The following is a 19,155-nucleotide window of genomic DNA, read 5'->3' on the forward strand; positions in this document are numbered from 1 at the left end:
TACATTTGCATTTGGCAGCTGTTCACTGGAACTCCCAACGTGAGGCCCAAAGAGGTGTCCATGCGAGTGAAGGAGGCCATCATTAGGCTAAGGAAACAAACCCATCAGAGAGATAGCAAAAACAGTGAGAGTGGCCAATACAACAGTTTGGAACATCCTGAAAAAGAAAGCATTAACTGGCAAGCTCAGCAACAGCAAAAGGCCTGGCAGACCACGGAAGACAACTAAAGTGGATGACTGCAGAATTCTGCTCATGATGAAGAGGAACCCTTTCACAGCATCTAGCCAGGTCAAGAACGCTCTTGCGGAGGTCGGCATGGCATTGTCAACATCTATAGTCAAGAGACGGCTTTAGGAATGTAAATAAAGAGGCTTCACAAGGTGCAAACGACTGGTAACGCTCAAGAACAGAAAGGCCAGAATAGCCTTTGCCAGCAAACACCTAAAGAGGCCTGCCCAGTTCTGGAATAAGATTCTTTGGACTGATGAAACCAAGATTAACTTGTACCCGAATGATGGGAAAAGTATGGAGAAAGGAACAGCTCATGATCCAAAGCATACCACATCCTCTGTCAAACATGGTGGAGGCAGTGTTATGGCATGGGCATGTATGGCTGCCAATGGAACCGGGTCACTGGTGTTTATTGATGACCTGACTGCTGACAAAAGCAGCAGGATGAATTCTGAAGTGTATAGGGCCATACTTTCTGCTCAGATTCAGCTGAATGCTGCCAAACTGATAGGATGCCGCTTCATATTGCAGATGGATAATGACCCAAAACATACAGCAAAAGCTACCCAAGAGTTTCTCAAGGCAAAGAAGTGGGATGTTCTTCAATGGCCAAGTCAGTCACCTGATCTCAACCTAATAGAGCATGTTTTTCACTTACTGAAGACAAGACTGAAGGCAGAAAGACCCACAAACAAGCAGCAGGTGAAGGCAGCTGCAGTAAAGGCCTGGCAAAGCATCTCGAGGGAGGAAAGTCAGCATTGGGTCATGCCCATGGGTTCCAGACTTCAGGCAGTCATTGACTGCAAAGGATTTTCCTCCAGGTATTAAAGGCGATCCTTAAGTTTGACATGATGTTGGTTTGTTCCATTACTTATGAGGCACCAACGATGGGTGTGTGTGTATGCCACTGGCTGTCCTTCCTGAATGGTTAGTGCCCCACTTTTGTCAAACCCCTTGAATTACAGCTGCAAATCCTGACTTCGCTCCCATCTGGGTGTGTTTCCTTTCAACTTCAATGTGGTGGTGTAGAGGCCAACTGCCAAAACAGTTATCCTTGTTCCAATATTTCTGGCCCTGGCTGTATATACCACCAGCAACCCACGCCAACCTCCTTAGAGGAAAGGCAGGATTACAGTGTGAACAGATAGATAAGCCTATTTCTCTGACACTGGGTATCATTAATATTTACACAGAGAGAAATAAATCAAAGGAAAATAACAGCTTGCTGAAGCAAAACTAAATTAGGACAGAATAAAACCTTTTAATTAGCATACCTTGTAAAACTTTACAAATGTACAACGTGCAAAATTGCAGGCTCACATCAACATCAAGTATCAAAGCATAAAACAGCCAAGAAATACAATCATGCACTGCCTTTCAAGAAAAATGCATTGAACCAGAGGCTTTTCACTTCCCCTTGATTTCTACTTTTTCAAATAAAACTACAGAAATAGGAGTGTGTTTTCTAGTAAATGACTTTCATAATCACAAAGCTAACTTTTTCTTAATCTATATTGTAAAAAGAAAATTGTGCAACTGTATCATTGGAAGCAACGTCTACCCAATCTAGAAAAATGTGTAAGATTAAAAGAAAAATACATATTATTAGTCAGGGCGTGAACTACAATAAAACTAGTCATATACCCTTTACAGTCACCATTTTTATTGTTCTGCCCCTTCCTTTTGTAACTATGGATGGATAGGTCAGTAGTTTCAATACACAACAGTGATTTACAAAATACTGATAGAGCTAATAAACAACTAGCCTATAATCCTATAGAATAATATCCCTGATTAACACTGTGTCCAATGGAACATATTCCCTAGTAAGTATGGATAGGATCGCAGCTATAAGAACTACCCTTATTGCAAGCAAAGCTCTACTTTGCTAAGAAATTCAACCTTCTGCCACAAGAAAAGATGGCAGAGGCATCATAAACTCCAGATAATTATTTCAGATGCAGGAACATTGTAACAAAAGCAAAGCACTCAAACAACCCTTTTCCCCCACCGCCTTCCACACATGTATTACCACAACCATTTAAACTGTGCTTAATTTCTAAACGAGTTGCCAGGAGTAAAGTCTCCTCAGAAGTCTATGCCTTCATAATACACATGTGGCAGGGGTCTGCTGGTGTGCTTATTCAGTAATGAAGGCACTCTGCAGATGCTCAGAGGTACTGTTATGAGGTACCATGTTCTAGGTCCAAGCCCTTGCATTGAATACAGTATTTCAGGATTTAGCATTGATGGACCTTGTCTCAAATTAACCCTTTCCCAAGTCCTTGCTTTCTCTGTCCCTATAGATTTAACACGCTACTGACCTGAACTACTTTAACAGTCATTCCTGCTCCACCTGGGAGGGTGGCGTTAAGAGATCTCTTAAATGAGAATTCTTAGTACATTCACCAAACTACAAGTCCCAGAAGCCATGACAAATTGGTATAAAGCCTGATATAGTTTTGATGTCGAAGTATCGCAGTAAATAAAAACATGACTCTGCCAAATTTTGTAAATACTAAGAAAGCCAAGTAATACATTCTCATTCTGCAGGATCTGAAACACCCGTTACCTTTTTTTCCTAGAACTTCATTTACATGCAATTTGAAATTCCCCAGAGGGACTTTGTGTGGAAATGGCGTATGCACCAATCTCGTTACTAGAGTAATTCTGGAATTACGTCTACTCCACAGCTGCCTCAGTAGGAGCATTTTATAGGAACACACTGTCCCTGAAGTAGCAGAACCCCATTTATGGGTGCTTCTGGGACCAGGAAGATCTTTTCAGATAGTGGCCCAAATCCTTCCATGCCAACCAGGAACTGTGCTGATAGCCACGAGTGGTCCAAATGGCACACAAAGGAACCAGCGAGGACTGAATGGATGACAGTCCAATGCAAAGATTGTCCAGGAATTTTCATACCACTTCTTGGCAGTTGCTAATTCCTGTGCTTTTGTTTCAGTGCTCGGTCAGTGTAACCCCCTATCAGGGGAGCTGCTGTCTGGAAAAATCCTCACCCTTGAATCTACCATGATCATGTTACATTGGGTCAATCAACCAACATGTTTATTTATTTATTTAGGGTGTTTTTACCCTACTCTTCAGCCAAAAAAGGCTCTCAAAAGTGGCTTACAAAGATGAATGTTAAGAAAGTCCCTGCCCTTGGGCCTACAATCTAAAAGACACAACACAAAAGGAAAAGGGAGTGGGAGGAAGGAGGGGAAGGAAAGCAAATACACCAATGATGGATGTATAGGACCAGCTTGGTCTCCCCCCGTGTGATGATGTTCATCCTGGGAGGCAGGAGGTGCAGCCCCCCAGTGGCCCTCGGTTGGGGTAACCTTGTATGTAAATATCCCTAAACAGATATAGTTTGGAACACTCTACAGAGTACAATTAGACTATGACTATAAAAATAAAAGCTAGGACCAGCAAACCATGGTTTGGAAATCAGGAACCTTAGCAACATGTGCTCACTCCCCACCTCTCCTTTCTGATGCAAATACATCCCTCCCTCCCTTTGTTTGCCTTAACCAGGGTTCAGCACATATCTTCTACACCAACATTAAACAAGGTTAATACTGACCAGAATCCCTTTACATCAGAAGTTGCAAACTAATGATGAACCCTGGTTTCAAATGTTAGTTGAAGGGAACTGTTATTAGCATTAACCATGGTGTCAGTGCAGACCAACAAGGGAAGGAGAGAGTAAGGGGAGTGTGTTATCTTGGGGTAACCTAGTAGTTAATGGCTCAGGGAAAGGTGATAAGGGAAAGGGGGGGGGAGAAGGAAACGGGGAGAAGGAGGGTGTTGTGTGTAGTATACAGGAAGCCAGTGTTGCATCTGCAATACACAAAGCCTACAGATTTCTGCAGGTTGCTTCTCATACTGCAATTTAAAGGCATGTGATAACTCCCTAAAAGTCACTCCAGACCCCAGGTCTTCAAAGATTGGTGCAAATTGGAGTTGAAACAAAAAATTCACTTACATTCAAAATTTGGCAAATTTTCAAATTTTGCGTTTTGAAGTTCAACGTTGCAGGATATAGACATCAATGATCTATACATTTTTTTAGCTCTGAAATAATACTATAATTCAAAGAATATACATTAAAATATTTGCAAAGCATAACCAAGTTTGTGTTAGATTCCCCCCCCCCCATTCATTTTGGATCTAGCACAATTGTTTTGCGTGAACAAGTAATACACTCAGCCATCTCCAAGCTTGATTTATTTGCCAAGCTGATCTGGCTAATGTCACGTTTTGGCACAGTGTCAAAACAGAACTTATATAATGATGGAACATCTGGCCCATGTAAGAGATGCTCTTTTGAGTTCTGATAATGAGGCAGGAGGTATAGGATAATGGACAGGAATAAGGGCAGTGTGGGATACCTCTCCAGATCCATCATGGGAAGTTTTGAATCTCTTTAATGATTGCGCCGTCTCCTCACATTGTCAGTAGCAGGAGGGAAAAAGAGAGGGAGAGGGGGAAAAAGATGTCTCCTTTGTAATATGGTGGGAATTCCAGAAAACCAGGTAATCCCCTTTTATCACTGGAGAAGTTGGGCAGTGAAAACAAGGATGGTGGCTAATTGTGATGACTTTTGACAGAGAAACAACAATACACATTTGTGCATCAGTTGTGAGTGACTGACTCCACTTTTTTACATTCAGACAGGGAGATGTTCCCACAGGAGAAACAAGGTGGCACATATAGTCTCATCAGGCCAAGCAAAAGATCACTCGTCATTCGCATGTGGAGATGTCAGGTTTAATACCGCAAGATTGTGGCTTTTTAAGAACACAAGGGACAAGAAGGAAGCTGCAGTTCCAGACTGAGTGTAAAGAGTTGAACTTTCAGGTACATTCATAAGGTTGCTCCCCAAAGGTTTTGGTGGCTGACGAGGTGCTGACAGATGCTTTCCAGAATGACATCTCTCCCTAGGAACACAGAAAGTGAAGGGCGTTTCTATGAGCACACGGGCTGGACGAAGATGCTAACATGAATTGTCAGGGTTCCAAATAAAATGTGGATTATCATCAACTCCCTCACAGGAGAAGTGGAATTTTGGTTTCATAAAATAAGGGAGTGGTCCATTTTGGTGGGCATCCGATACCAAGCAAATCAGCCAATGTATTTATTTTTGTCCTTTTAGACTACCCAATCCTAAAAAGTTGCTACAATATATAATAATAATAATAATAATAATAATAATAATAATAATAATAATAGATTCTTAACGCAGTGTTTTTCATCCAGGTTTCTGTGGAATCCTTGGGGTCCATGAGCATTACCCAGGGGCTCTGGAGCATTTTTACAGCCTCTCACCTCAAGCATTTGACTTTCCCCTCCTGTAAATAAATAATTCCAGGCCAAAAACAGAACTGACAAATTACAAAGACATGGCTATTTGTTACCCTTGATTTGCTATTTGGAGCTCCACTCAGGCTCCCACGTCCTCCACACAGCTCTCTGACACATCCCTCTCATGTCACCACATGTGACCATTTTGTCACAGGGAGGACTGTGGGATGGAAATAACAGACTGGCAATCAGCCAGTCTCCCTTTGTATCTCCCAAACAACCTCTGGGTACAGTAACCAGTGTTTGAGATTTAACCAAATTTAACCATTTCACTGTCAACAGCACTAAAGATACATCTATAGCAGCTTTCCCAACCTGGTGTCCTCCAGATGTTTTGGACCACAACTTCCAGCATTCCTGACCATTGGTCATGCTGACTGGGACTGATATGACTTGACATCCAAACATCTGGAGGGCACCAGGTTGGGAAAGGCTGGTCGTCGTTGTTGTTATAATATTAATTTAAGGTAAAGGTGTCCCCAACCAGTCGTGTCCGACTCTAGGGTGCGGTGCTCATCCCCGTTTCTAAGCCGAAGAGCCAGCGCTGTCCGAAGATGCTTCCGTGGTCATGTGGCCAGCATGACTGAACACCGAGGTGCACGGAATGCTGTTACCTTCCCCGCCAAGGCGGTACCTATTTATCTACTTGCAATTTCTTGCTTTCGAACTGCTAGGTTGGCAGAAGCTGGGACTGAAGACGGGAGCTCACTCCGTCACGCAGCACTCGGGTCTCGAACTGCTGACCTGCCGACCTTCCAGTCTGCAGTTCAGCGTCTTAACCACTAAGCCACCGCAGCCCTGATTATATTAATATAGTATATTTCTAATCCACTCAGTAACTATATTCACCAGGCAGATTACAATCAGTTAGAAAACTAAAATGCCACATGACAATTAAAAATACATAAAATACAATATATTTAAAAGAATAAAATACAATATAAAGCAAAACAATAAACAGCCCAGGAATGGATAAAATAGCCATAATAATCTAGAACTAGGTCTCTAAAAATCTACATTAAGAACAGAAGGTGGTCTGTCATGGCTGCCCACCAGAAAATCCAGAGAACTTAGCTGGGCAGGACCAGAGAATTCACCATTAGCCCTCTCAAGCCATAACTCTTAGAAATTCCCACGAGGTGGTCACAGCACAATATGAGAGTTTCCTCTGTAGGCATGTGACATGCCCTAAATTGTCTCAAAGCCAAGAGCTGATTTGGTTTGAGCCTTCCATCAATCATTTTGTCCTGGCGAAGGAAGATTGTGCCTGAACAATTCTGGCTTCAGAAGGCTAAATGGTTTAGTTTACTATCAAGGCAAATTTGTCCATTTTAGCCTTTCGTAGCATTTGGCAAACTGCCGATGTTTTGGCTGTTGCCACCATGGATTTCAGTGGGATGGCAGTGGTGAGGGCCACATGGGCTACACCTTACCCAACCCTGCTGTAGGGAACTGCAGATAGAATCACTGGACGCATAGTATTCAAGACCACTATACTCTACCATCCATCCCAACACACAGTCACAGAGACTGCAGAGCACAGGAGACAAAAGGTAAAAAGGAAAAGTATCTAAGTTCTTCATGAAATTGGCGTACTGATCTCTGGGATACATACATCGGAGTCCCCAACATTTTTGGACCTCTGGGCACATTTGGGAATTTCAGAAACTGCTGCAGGCACCACCACAAAATGGCTCCCACGGGGGATGTGGCTAGTCACACAATGGCTGCTGTGGGGCCCTGGCTAGTCAAGAAGTGGTCGTGGGGGAGAGAAATAGTGAGGCTAGAGGTTGGGAGGGGGAAATGGAAAGTGTTGCTTCCTGGCCTGCCCAATCTTCTTCTGCCACACAGACCTTTTCTCTTTGCTCTCTTTCTCTCGCTCTCTCTCCCCGCCCACTCCCAGCCTCTAGCCTCACTATTTCTCTCCCCAAATCTCTTTCCTCACTCTTTCTTTTCCTTCCATCCCTACCTGTCTTTCTCTCCCTTCCTAGCCCCTAGGCTTCCTCTTTCTCTCCCCTCTACCTTGCTATTTCTTCTTCCCACCCAGCCTCTAGCCTCACTATTTTTCTACCATCTTCAGATCAGTATCTCCCACTCCTTGCCCCTAGCCTTGCTCCTTTTCTCCCACTCACAACTTTGTCTTACTGTTTCTCTCCACTCCCAGCCTCTACCTTCACTATCTCTCTCCCCTAACCTATTTACCTTACTGTTTCTTCCCCCTCCTAGCTTCTAGCCTTGCACTTTCTCTCTCCTCTAGCCCTTTGCCTTGTGCTTTCTCTCTCCTTTTACCCCTTGGCCTTGCAGATCAGCGGCAGGTTAAGGAATGGGAAAGAGAACCTGGAGCTCTAAGGTTTTTCCATTTTTTAAAATTAAAAACTTTTTTTTAAGGGGATAGGGAGTGAAGAGCTTTGTAGGTGCCATTAGAGGAGACCCATGCCATATACTTCTAGGGACACTTGTGTCAGCAAAACCAGCCTCTGAATGGTAAACAGTCACTTCATAATCCATATTTTCTATGTGTGAAAAGTCAGCTTCAGGCTGTACCTGGGCAAGAGGCATTAAACTGAGGATAACACTCAGAAGGACATCTTATTTGCAATCTTCACCAGATCCACAGTGAGCTTCTGCTTCTTGATGCAAAAATACAAACTACAAAATACAAACAAGGCATGATTATACAAAGACAGAGAGAAATAGGAGGGGTGGTAATGGTTAGAATACTGGTCAAGCATTAACATGACCTCAGTTATGCTGGCAACGACCCTGCAAAGCAGATCACTATTTTCACCAAATGTAGATGGGAGATGGGGACTGAGGCAAAAGTGGCTTCTCTAAGGGTCAAACGAGACATGAGTTAGCTCCCATGTGTATTTTATGTATGTGCCTGTCCAATCATGTGTACAGCGGGGGTGTTGAACCTCTTTCAGCCCGAGAGCTGGATACAGTTTCAGAGAAGCTTTCAGGGGCCGCATTCCAGTGGTGGGCAGGGCTGAAGTCAAAAGGGGCATGGCCAAGGGCAAAAGGGGCAGAGCCAAAAATACCAGCCTAAGTTCTTACTGCCAGTAACTCAGCCTCTGGGGAGGCATTTCAACCTTTTAGAATGGCAAAAGAACTGCACAAACACCAGAGGGGGATCTCTACAACAATGGGAGGAGAAGTGAATGGAGGATTACCCGGATTTTTCAGGGAATCGTGCAAGGCTCCACGAACAAGTGCACCGTACCATTCTAAGTTGCTTCACAGTAGCATACTTTTGGGTGGAGTGGGGGGTTTGGAGTGAATGTCATCGGACTGCCAGGGGCCAATCAACCAATGCAAGAGGCTTCCCCGTGCCCTGTCCTTCCTTACAGCTAAGCAAATGTTAGGAAAACACAGCTGCAGCCTTCTCCCTCCCTTGGAGCTCCCGATACCGTGAAGGAGCGAAGCTGCAAATTAATTACTTCCGAGAAGTGAGGAAACAGACATCAAAGGCTCGCAGCTTTGACATAGCACTTCACAGCCTTTCGGAGAGTTAACCCTCTGAATACTTGTAGCACCGTGGCTCCAACCAGCACCCTTTCTAATCCCCTTTCTCCTGAAGCTCCCAATGCTGCGAAGGAGCAAAGCTGCGAATTAATTACTTCCAAAAAGCAAGGAAGCGAACATCAAAGACTCGCAGCTTTGACACAGCTTTAAGCCTCCTAAATGCGTTATTTCGATTCATGGGAATCTCGGTAACTCTGGGAGTGTGCATTTTGGGAACACTGACCACAAGGGGAGTTACTTCTGAGTAGACAGACATATATTTGTGCTGGGAAAGACAGGGACAGGAAACACCCCTTGACCTGGGTCATGGTGAAAGGCACACCCCTGGGCAGGGCTAGCGTACCTGAGGTAAATGCGGGGGTTGGGGCACACGGCAACTATAGTGCGGAGAACCTGACTTGAGGAAAAGAATCGGACTTTAAGAAGTCTCAGGAAATCCGGTTTTTCTGTGAAAAGCTCTGGGGTGGCTGTGGGATGGCAGCCCGCAAGTGCCCCAGACAACCTCCAAACGCAGCCAGCTCGCAGCAAATCGCCCGTGGAGTCAGCCCCCAGGAAACCATCAAATGATTGGTGGTCGGGGGAAAGGGGCCCGGGAGGGGGTCGTGGCCATCTGGTGAACCCCAGAGGGCTGGAGTGGGACCCCAGGAGGCAGGGTTTGCTCCAGGTTTTTGAGTGCCCTTGGGCAAGACACCCTCCATGGGCCCCCTCCCTCTTCTCACTGCCACTGTCACCCGCTGCTCCTCCTCCTCCTCACCACCACCCGCTGCAGGGAGCCGCTGCGCAAGGAGGCAGGGGCATCTACTCCTCTTCCTCACCACCACCATCGCCGCCGTTGTCTGGATCAGAGCGAGAGGAAGGTGAACAAGCGTGTTGCAACGGTGAAGAGGGCCCCTGCTAAGCTGCGGGCCCTCCTCGCCTGGCGCCCGACCAGGCCTACCCTTGACCTTGGCGCAGATTTGGCACCCCGGGCTGAGGTTCCCCACCCCTGGTTTAAGGGTTCTGCTTTTTACACAAAAAGGAAAGCACCGAGGAAAGGAAATGTCTCCCCTGTCCTTCCTTGCTACACTCCTTGCTGCTTTTAAACATTTTCCTCCAGGTCTGGTTCACGTTCGTCATTGACGCCAGGCCTTTCTGCTTCACCAACCACAGTATGTTAGCCACTGTACTACCTAGGTTAAAAATAATAACAAGAAATAACAAGAACAGCAACAATAATAGCAGCAGTGATAGTACAATGGGTCACGCATGGAAGAAAAAAGGACAGGCTATGATCACACCGTGCCGCATTGTGCCATGCAGTTGCTCTCTGCTCTATCTGCATATCGTTGCTCAGGAGCTGGCAAAGGGTGAGACTAAACGGCCTGTTTTTGCCTTCCAGAACTATCAGCCTATGCAGCGGATTTTGATTTCTGCATCTGGCTTGAGCCAGTTATGCACAAACCATGTGGTGGGATTTCCCTATCAAGTTGTCAGAGAAGGTACAATTATTCCTCTGGGGGGTATCATAGGGTAAAATCCAACATATGCCATCTTTAGAGTAGACTTACTGAAATAAATAGGACTTAAATGACCAATGCAAACCTTTCATTTCAATGCGTCTACTCTAAGTAGGCCTTATATTGGATTTCACCCGTAATACTTACATATGTTCTGACTGCATTCCATTCAGCAGCCTTCCCCAACCTCATGCCTGCCAGATGCATTGGATTACAGCTACCATCATCTGCATTCCTGGGCCAACACATCTGATGGTGTCAGATTGGAGTAGGCTGCTGTACAAGCTGATCCTGCCCTCGCCCTTCCCAGCGTATCTCCTAAGGTGACTTTGCTGCGGAGGCATTTGTCTTCCTCAGTCAGCTGGAAGCATAACTGAAATGGTGGTTCCACAAGGCGTTTAAATATAGTGCAGCATTCCCCCATAATAATCCCAGCAAGGGACATGCCCACAGACAAAATCCTGATACAAGTTTACTCAGAAGTAAGTTCCATTCAGTAAAGGTCTCCTTTTCCCCACTATCATTTGCACAATTGTGATGATGAAAAAATAAAATAATTAACAAGCAGAGGGATTTACTGTAAATAGCAGACAGCTAATTAAAGGGCCAACTATGGCCAAGAGTTGCCAAGAAATGGCTTTGGCAGTAACATTTGGATTTACCGTAATTGCGTGTGCAATCCTATGCACATTTACAGAAAAAAGTCCTACATCTCCCCGCATTCCCCAGCCAGCCATGCATATGTACAACTCTACATAGAATTGTAGAGCTTGTTTTCTATCTAAGCAAGCATAAGATTGCACCCTGAATGAATTAGGGTGCAGTTTTATATCCACTTGCCTACACCTATTGAGTTCAATAGGGAGGGCTTACGTCTGTGTAGACACATATAGGATTGTGCTGTTAAGCATGCTAATTGTGGCAGGAAATGGCTAGAGAACATTAGTTATTGGGCAGATTAGAAATGTAATAAATGCATAAAACAGTGTGGAAGCAACCCTAGTTTGGTCAGGGTCCAGCCATTTCCTCCCAGGTCAACGCAGCAGATGAGTGCATGTGTGTTTAGATGTGTCCCCTTCCCATCCTGCACACAGATCTCTTACCGAGGACAAATTGGCCTCCACGTCATTCAAATTCCATTCACTTGCAGCTATAGCAGGGTTGAAGACCTGACCGAAACAAGGCAGACTTTCTTAGAAAATGAACAGCAGCTAACAAACAAGCGAGATGGTAGGTTTTGCCCGATTCTCAACCAAAAATTATTTTAAAATTCTACAGTAGGATCCCAGCCATTGTGGTTTCTGTTAATCAGACTGCAGGAAACCGTTTTTAGCCATTCTTTTTTTAAAAAAAAATCTCGAGTTTTCTTTGCGGCAATGAAAGCAGCCAAATAAATAGGAAAGCAAACACGATGAGCCGCATCCAACGGTGTAATCCTGCAAACTCAAACAGCACTAGCAGAGCGCCACTGAATCTTTCCACTGCGCAAGCAGCTGCCCATTATGTTTGTGCAACGGCTTGGGCAAGCGGTTGCGCAACGGGTTGCGCAAGAATTATGTGCAACGGGTTGCACCAGCATAATGCACAACCAATTGCACAGCTGTGCTTACACAAATGTAACTTTATTTGGATTCTTCTTTTGCGCCCAGTTCAGAACATAGTTTCTGCTAGTGCAATATCATTTGCGCTAACAGAATGACGCCATTGGATACTGCCCCAAGTTAGGGTAAGGTGGCTGCTGAACGCCAAATCAGCCAGGACTCGTGATTTTTTCCAGCACAACTTGAGATTCTCAAAGCTTGTCTTTTGAAGTTTCCACTTCACAGATCTTTTAATTAAAGATATGCGAGCTGATGAACTCAAAGAATGAACTCTGCTCTGACAGTGGCCTTCACAAGGTTTAGGAATAAGAATGGTGATGGGTAAACATAGATTTTTAAAAAAAAAAACCCTTACATCCAGAGCGTTGCCAGCTTCCAGATTGTACTGCTGGTTTCTCAGCAGGATCTGAAGGCCTTCCAGATTCAAATCAGCACCATCCAGAGGATCAGACATTTCTGCTCTGAGAAAATACAAGGGAAACAGTTGCCCACAAGGATTCAGTATACAAGTTCATAGAGACAGTATGTGGATCAACTCTCTCTCTCCCATCAGTTCTCCAAGAAGCAAAAGGCAAGTACATCGTGTTTTGCCCAACCCCTCATTTTATCCTCACAATGACCCTGTGAGGTAGGCTAGGCTGAGGGAAGACAATCATGAATCTGCTTCATGGCTGGGCCAATATTTGAACCCGTCACTTAAGTCCTGCATTCTGTCCATTACATCATCAGTCTTCAACTGATGGACATGCTCAGATTATTATTTTTTAATTCTAAAAATAATATTTTTATTATTCTAACATTCTAACATATAGAAGTAGTTGTAAAGCATGGAAAGGCAGTCAGGAGGTGTGGGTGGGTGGGAGAAACGCTTGTTGTGCATTTCACAACTGAAGCAATACACATGGCCATCTACCCCCCACCCCCCGGATTATTAAGTTCATGGTCATAAATCACCTAGCTGTGCCACTGCTCACACCAAACAGGGAACCTCATGTCTTAAAAAAGACAAGACAAAGAGTGGCACTAAGGAGCATCTGTGAAGACTGAGCTACTCTTCATTCCTTCTCAAAAAAAGTCTTTAAAAGAAAGACTGAAGCAGCACTGGGAAAACCCAGGAGGATTACAAATGGATGTCACGTGTGAGTGAGCAAAGCATCATCATTTCATGCTAAATGTCAGGACTGGGCCCAAGCTCCCCAGTTTGGTTTCTGACTCTGATTCAGATTCGGAAACAGAGCTAGAAGAAGCCCATCTGAGACAGGGAGCAGGGGAGGAAATACCCCAAGACTCCTCAGGAGCCAACGAAGAACCTTCCCAGGGGCTTATCAAGCAGGAGGGCCAGGCTCAGAGACCCTCTTCCCTGCTCCCGTGGGAACCTGGCCTCTGTCGGAGGGGGAGGGAGCAGCGGAACTAACAAATGCCAGAGCTCGCCGCCGGGTTAAGCGGGCGGAGCCGAGAGGAGGTGGGAGGCGTCCCACCAGATTAGCTGCCCGTCGGAAGTTGGGTCGGAGGCTACTCCCTGAAGGGAGGAGCCCAGAAAGAGCCTGCCAGACATGGCAGGAAGGCCACTGCCCTGTTTTCAGCAGCTCTCTTAACAAAAGTGCTATGAAGCTAATTTGGCCCCGAGGACAGCTGCCAGCCTTTGTAGCTGCTCCAAGTACGAAGAGGTGCCATTAACTGAATAAGAGAGTTTGTGGATTGCACAGCCAGTCTCTGTTGCCTCACTACTCAGCGGGAGGGCATGGAGCCCCGGACACTAAACACCTAGTGTGGAAGCGGCCAAAGACCCAAATCCCAAGATGGGGCTATGCAGATGAAGGCCCGCCTTCCTTCCAGAGACGTTTCAGTTCTGCAGCCAGGGTGACCAGGGCCGGCCCAAGACGTTTTGCTGCCTGGGGCAGAGCAGCGAATGTTCTCCCCCCATCCCCTGCCACTGTCACGTTTCCCTTGGGCCCCCTCTTTCCCGATGCACTCTCTCACACACTCACACACACTCACACACACACACACACACACATGCAGAGAGGCTTCAGTCTCAGGCCTTTAATTCCTTATCAACAGGTTCATTACAGATGCAAATCCTCGAAGGCTCTCAGGCTACAAAGGAGTGCCTCCAGGGCATTCAAAGGGGATCACCGAAAGTTGCCCGCAGTTTGAAAGGGAGGCTTTCTGGCTAGGCTAACTTAGGGAGGGACGTCCTGCCCTTCCAAGGATGCTTCCCTACGTCGCCTCTCACGCATCGCTAACCGGGTTGGTGTCAGGGTGGACGCTGAGCCCATAGAATCCCAGAGTAGTTCTGATTCTGAGGAAGTGCAGTCACTCCTGGGAGAGGAGCGCGCTCCGCTTTCCCAGGGCCCACAGCTGGCGGAGATTCCTCCCACCAGCATTCCTAGACTTGAAAGCAGTCCAGGGAGTGACCGAGCAGGGATAGCAGACTTGGTGGATGCATGGTGCAGACGCAGAGAGCGGCGCCAAATGGAGAGCGCGGAAAGGAGGCGTAGCGCCCGGTTGGCGCTCAAAGAACAGTTACGCCCAGAGGATCAAAGGGAAAAGGGGAGGGATTCTCCCTAGTCCATATATTCAGGGGTCTGCCAGTAATTGCCTTTCAAACGGGGACCAACTGTTCTAACTTAGGGCATAGGGATGCTGCTGCTCAGATCTAGTTGCTACCGGTAGAGCTGTTAAGTTGTAAAAGAAGAATAAAGATTTGAAAAGAATCCCTTTGTCTGTGTCTGGACTTGGCTACTGGGTTAGACTGAGAGAGCCCTCCAAGGAGCCCTTGACAGCCGGCCGTCTGCGCTCCGCCCCTGACGTTTCCCTCTTAGCTCTGCGCCGCAGTCTAGCATCTCTTAGGTCACAGCCCCTACTCTCCTCCTCCTCGTCTTCCTCCTGGCTTCTCGCAAAGGGGGGCAAGGGGGGGCTTCAGGCCCAGCTATCTGAGAGTTAGTAACCTGAGAAGGACGCCTACCCACATCTGAACTGGCTTGGGAAAATGCATCCCCCGGTTCTGGCTGTTCCTCTTCTGAATCTGAGCTGCTACCTATCCCCCCGCGCTCAGAATAAATCCTGACAGCCACCAAGTCAGGATGCATTGTAGCAAGACTGGCCAAGTTATTTTGACACCCGAGACAGAAAATCCCACAAGTGCCTCCCCCTGGGAGTAGCTCAAAATCAGCCACCTTGCTTTGCCTAAAGGTAAGGTTGGCCCTGATACTCTTCATCTTATGTTCAAGAGTCTGAACTTTAGGGAGCAATCCTATACATGCTTAGACAGAGAGAAGTCTAAACTTTGTCTAAACATGCATAGGACTGCGCCCTTAATTTAACTTCTTATATTAGAGGCTTCTGATTACTTTATAGAAGATCTTACTTATTCAATATTCAATACTTCTTGATCTTCTTCTAAAATGCTAACAATGTAAAGTGTTGGGCCAATATTTCTTCAGTCTCCTCAAAGTCTAATGGATGTTTTTAAATATTGTTATTAACTTTCTAAATTCTTCTTGGTTTCATTAAATGTATTGCAGATCAAAACTCATAAACCGAGTTTCTAAAAAATGCTTCGTGATCTTCTAATACTGCTGCAATATTCCCTGTTATGTCCTTTGGATTTTCCCTTACTGTTTTGATATTCATGATTTACTTGCAAAACGTCAGATGTTCCACATTATCACATGACACTGACCATTCATAATCTGACCATGAGTTGCTTTGATTGAGACAAACTCTTGTATACTAAATCCATTCCCTGTACTGATGTGCACAGTTCCCACATCTGTCAGTCCCCCAAACTCTGATGGATTGCACACAGATTTTCTTTTTTAAAGTCACAAATGTAGCGCATCCTGGAGCCTTCTCCCTAGCATCCTGGCTTTCTAGCTGCCACGTGATTTTGTGTGTGTGTCGGGGGGGGGGGTGTTTGCATTCAGTTGTATGAGCTCCCACCTTCAGTCTGAAGTGGTACAGCCCTGACTAAGGTTTACCACCTCAGTGAGAGAACCAGACCTCCGTGAGCTTGTATTCTTGCAGATTTCTAGGAAGACTGGGGGACGGTACTGAAGCCTTTGATCTTCAACCTCAGTATCATCTTTCAGCCATGGCCATGGGGGCAGGAGGTGAGGAAGGTGTTGGCTACACCTCAGCTAGCAATACAAAGTCCAGCAACTGAAGAAGGAATCCATCTCTCTCTGTCTGCAAATGAATAAACTCCTCCTGAGCACGCTTGAGCAGCTCTCGCCTTCACCAATGACTCCACACAGCCCAGAGATTATGGTGGAAAACCCAGCTTCTTCCCAGCTGTTGCTGCTATGGACTAGAATAAGTCCCAAATCTGACTATCGCAACAGCAGAAGAATCCACTCCATGACCTTCTCCAGACCACCGCACAAAAGCCACAGACCTCCCATTTGACAAGCACGTCCTAATCAACCTTTTGCTAGTTGGAGCCCCCCAAAGCACCAGCCGTTACTTGCACAGCTACAGCTGCTAAGGTCTTTTTGCAACATGCTCCATCCGCCAGACAGGGAGCAGGACGATGCTGGGGCGCATAGTGGCACTCCTCCCCTCACCTGTCTAGAGCTGCCCTTCCGCTTCTTCGTTCCTGGGGCTGTGACGTGGCAGGCTGTGGCTCCTCGCAGCTCCCTCTGCCGTCTAACACAGACTGCACCATGGCAACGGGAAGCACGGGAGGGTCTGAACAGGCAGTACTGCCAATCCAGGGGACAGCCGGATCGGTGGGGACGACTTTCATCCTGGGGCTAATCGGTTCATCCTTGATCCGCAGGAGGCATGTCTCCCTGGACCAAAGAAAAGTTTCAGCACCACACTGCCTCTTTTTTCTCGACTTTCAGCTCGCTTTGGGGCCAAAACTAGGCACAGAGTGGAGACCCACATCCAGGAAGTCAATGTCAGGGTGGACACTGAGCCCATAGAACCTCAGAGCAGGTCTGATTCTGAGGAGGAACAGCCATCCGTGGGAGAGGAGCGCGCTCTTCCCTCCCAGGCCCTGCAGCTGGCAGAGATTCCTCCTGCCGGCATTCCAGACATAGATAGCAGTCCTAGGAGTGAAAGAGCGCGGGAGGAGGGCTTGCTGGATGCTCGACGCAGAGAGCGACGAGTGATGGAGGGCGCGGAAAGGAGGCGTAGCACCCGTTTGGCGCACAAGCAACGGTCGTGTCCAGAGGACCCAAGGGAAAAGGGGAGGGACTCTCCCTAGCCCATAAGTTCAGGGTCTGCAAGTGATACTCGTTCAAACGGGGACCAACTGTTTCCAACCTGGGGCATAGATTACTCTGCTGTTCATAGCTTAGTCGCTGGTGACAGAGTTATTAAGTTGTAAAAGGAATAAAGCCTTGAAAAGAATCCTTTGTCTGTATCTGGAGTTGGCTACTGGAGTAGACTGAAAGAGGCCGGCTAGGGCCTCCTGACAGTCAAGCCTCCATGGGACATCTGAAACATGGCAGGGAGAGGAGCTACGTGGAGACAAGAAGAACTGGGTAAGAGGCGGGCTTGACCCTTCCTTCTGCCACCGCTTCTCCCCTGCTTTCCCCTCTCCCAGCAAACATCAAAAACGTGTCAAGGGAGGGTGCAACATGAAGCAGTGGAGGCTGGTGGCTCCAACGTCAGTGGCCTGATGAGTCTGCTCCAGATTTCAGTCAGAACCAGTCAGAACTCTAAAGGAGCTCTTCAAGATGCTCCAGCAGGGCCAGCCCCAGTACCTCAGTCTTCTACGGTATTTCTTTCTCTCCGGCTTCTGCATCCATCCATACTTCCAAACACAATGTTTGCTTGTTTGTTCGTTTACCTGCCACCACTGGGAGAAGGCTGCATCGCCACGGCATTAGACTGCAATGCTTCAGTGACATCCGATATGATCGGCCCTCCGGCGACAGCAGGGCTGTTGCTTAAGCATGAGGCAGGTTCTGCAGATGACTAGAGGCAAAGGTGGGGGAAGAGACATATTGTTATCATGTTAATACCACCGCCCCCTTAAATCTAGGCATCTAACCTTCCCAAGCCAGCACCCTCTGGAGGTGTTGGACGACAACTCCCATCATCCCTAGCCAGCATGGCTAGAGGGCACCGGCTTGGGAAAGCCTGCTATAGATGTTGTCTTGGAAGGAAGTCCTACTTCAGGTGGGTTTGCACATCATGTGGTGTCCCGAACACGGAGCAATGGCTCAAAGGAAGCCGTTAACCCAGCAAAGGTCTGAGAGGAGACTGAGGGCTTAGATGCTGTGCTTCTTGGCCCAGCAGCTGCAGATGGGTCTGCTTTCTCATTGTCTGCAGCTGTGCCTTCCCCACCTCATTGGTAGGCCCTTACTCCTAAGCAGACCCTGGGTGAAAGAGTCTTCTGGTGATCAGGAAGGCCCTCTGGCAACAACTCTGAGTCACCCACTAGTGCTCTGGATGGGAGGAGAGAGGAAAATTGGCTCAGCATGGAGTCAAGGAGTTCTTTGGGACTTCAGGCAAGGCATCCCACTGACAGAACTCCTCAGGCTGCCCCATGCCTGCTGTGGGATTGGGGCTTGCTGGGGAATCCCAATCCTCCTCCTCTGAGGTCTTCCCTGGGCTTGGGTCAGCCAGGACCCTGACATGTGGCAAGTTCCCAACCACGGGATCGCCTCGTAACGCTAATGCCGGGACATTTGGAAGGGAGAATCAGTAGGTAGGAAAGAGTGCCTAACACTTCCCCTGCTCCCTCTAGCCATTTTAAACTCCCCCCACCCTGACACCAGGCTTCAAGCCATGAAATAACCCCAAATGGTGGAAACAGCCTAAGTGGGGACAAGCATGTGCAGCACAGGGCTGGCCCAAGGGGGAGGAGCAAATCCAGCCCCACCCACGCACATCAAGGTATGAAGTAAACAAGGCCAGGCAGGTTATTCTTTTCACACAAGGCAGAAATCCCACAAGCACGCTTGTCCCTGCCTGG

At 47.0% G+C, this 19,155-nt stretch overlaps 1 protein-coding gene across 1 annotated transcript in view; it reads right to left on the bottom strand.

Annotated features, from left to right (window-relative positions):
- Window positions 1–7,308: 7,308 nt before the first annotated feature.
- The window catches only part of HSF4 (heat shock transcription factor 4), a 34,483-nt gene continuing 22,636 nt past the window's right edge, over window positions 7,309–19,155 (bottom strand). The window contains exons 8-11 of the mRNA XM_084812051.1: window positions 18,025–18,152; window positions 12,577–12,682; window positions 11,724–11,789; window positions 7,309–8,248 (exon numbers count right to left, since the gene is read on the bottom strand). Coding sequence (XP_084668177.1) covers window positions 8,189–8,248; window positions 11,724–11,789; window positions 12,577–12,682; window positions 18,025–18,152 — 360 coding nt within the window. The 3' untranslated portion in view covers window positions 7,309–8,188. The remainder of the gene's footprint in view (window positions 8,249–11,723; window positions 11,790–12,576; window positions 12,683–18,024; window positions 18,153–19,155) is intronic.

This window comes from Heloderma suspectum, chromosome 8 (genome assembly GCF_057233095.1).
Source record: "Heloderma suspectum isolate Gila_16-S chromosome 8, 16-S_ref, whole genome shotgun sequence".
Classification (NCBI taxonomy): domain Eukaryota; kingdom Metazoa; phylum Chordata; class Lepidosauria; order Squamata; family Helodermatidae; genus Heloderma; species Heloderma suspectum.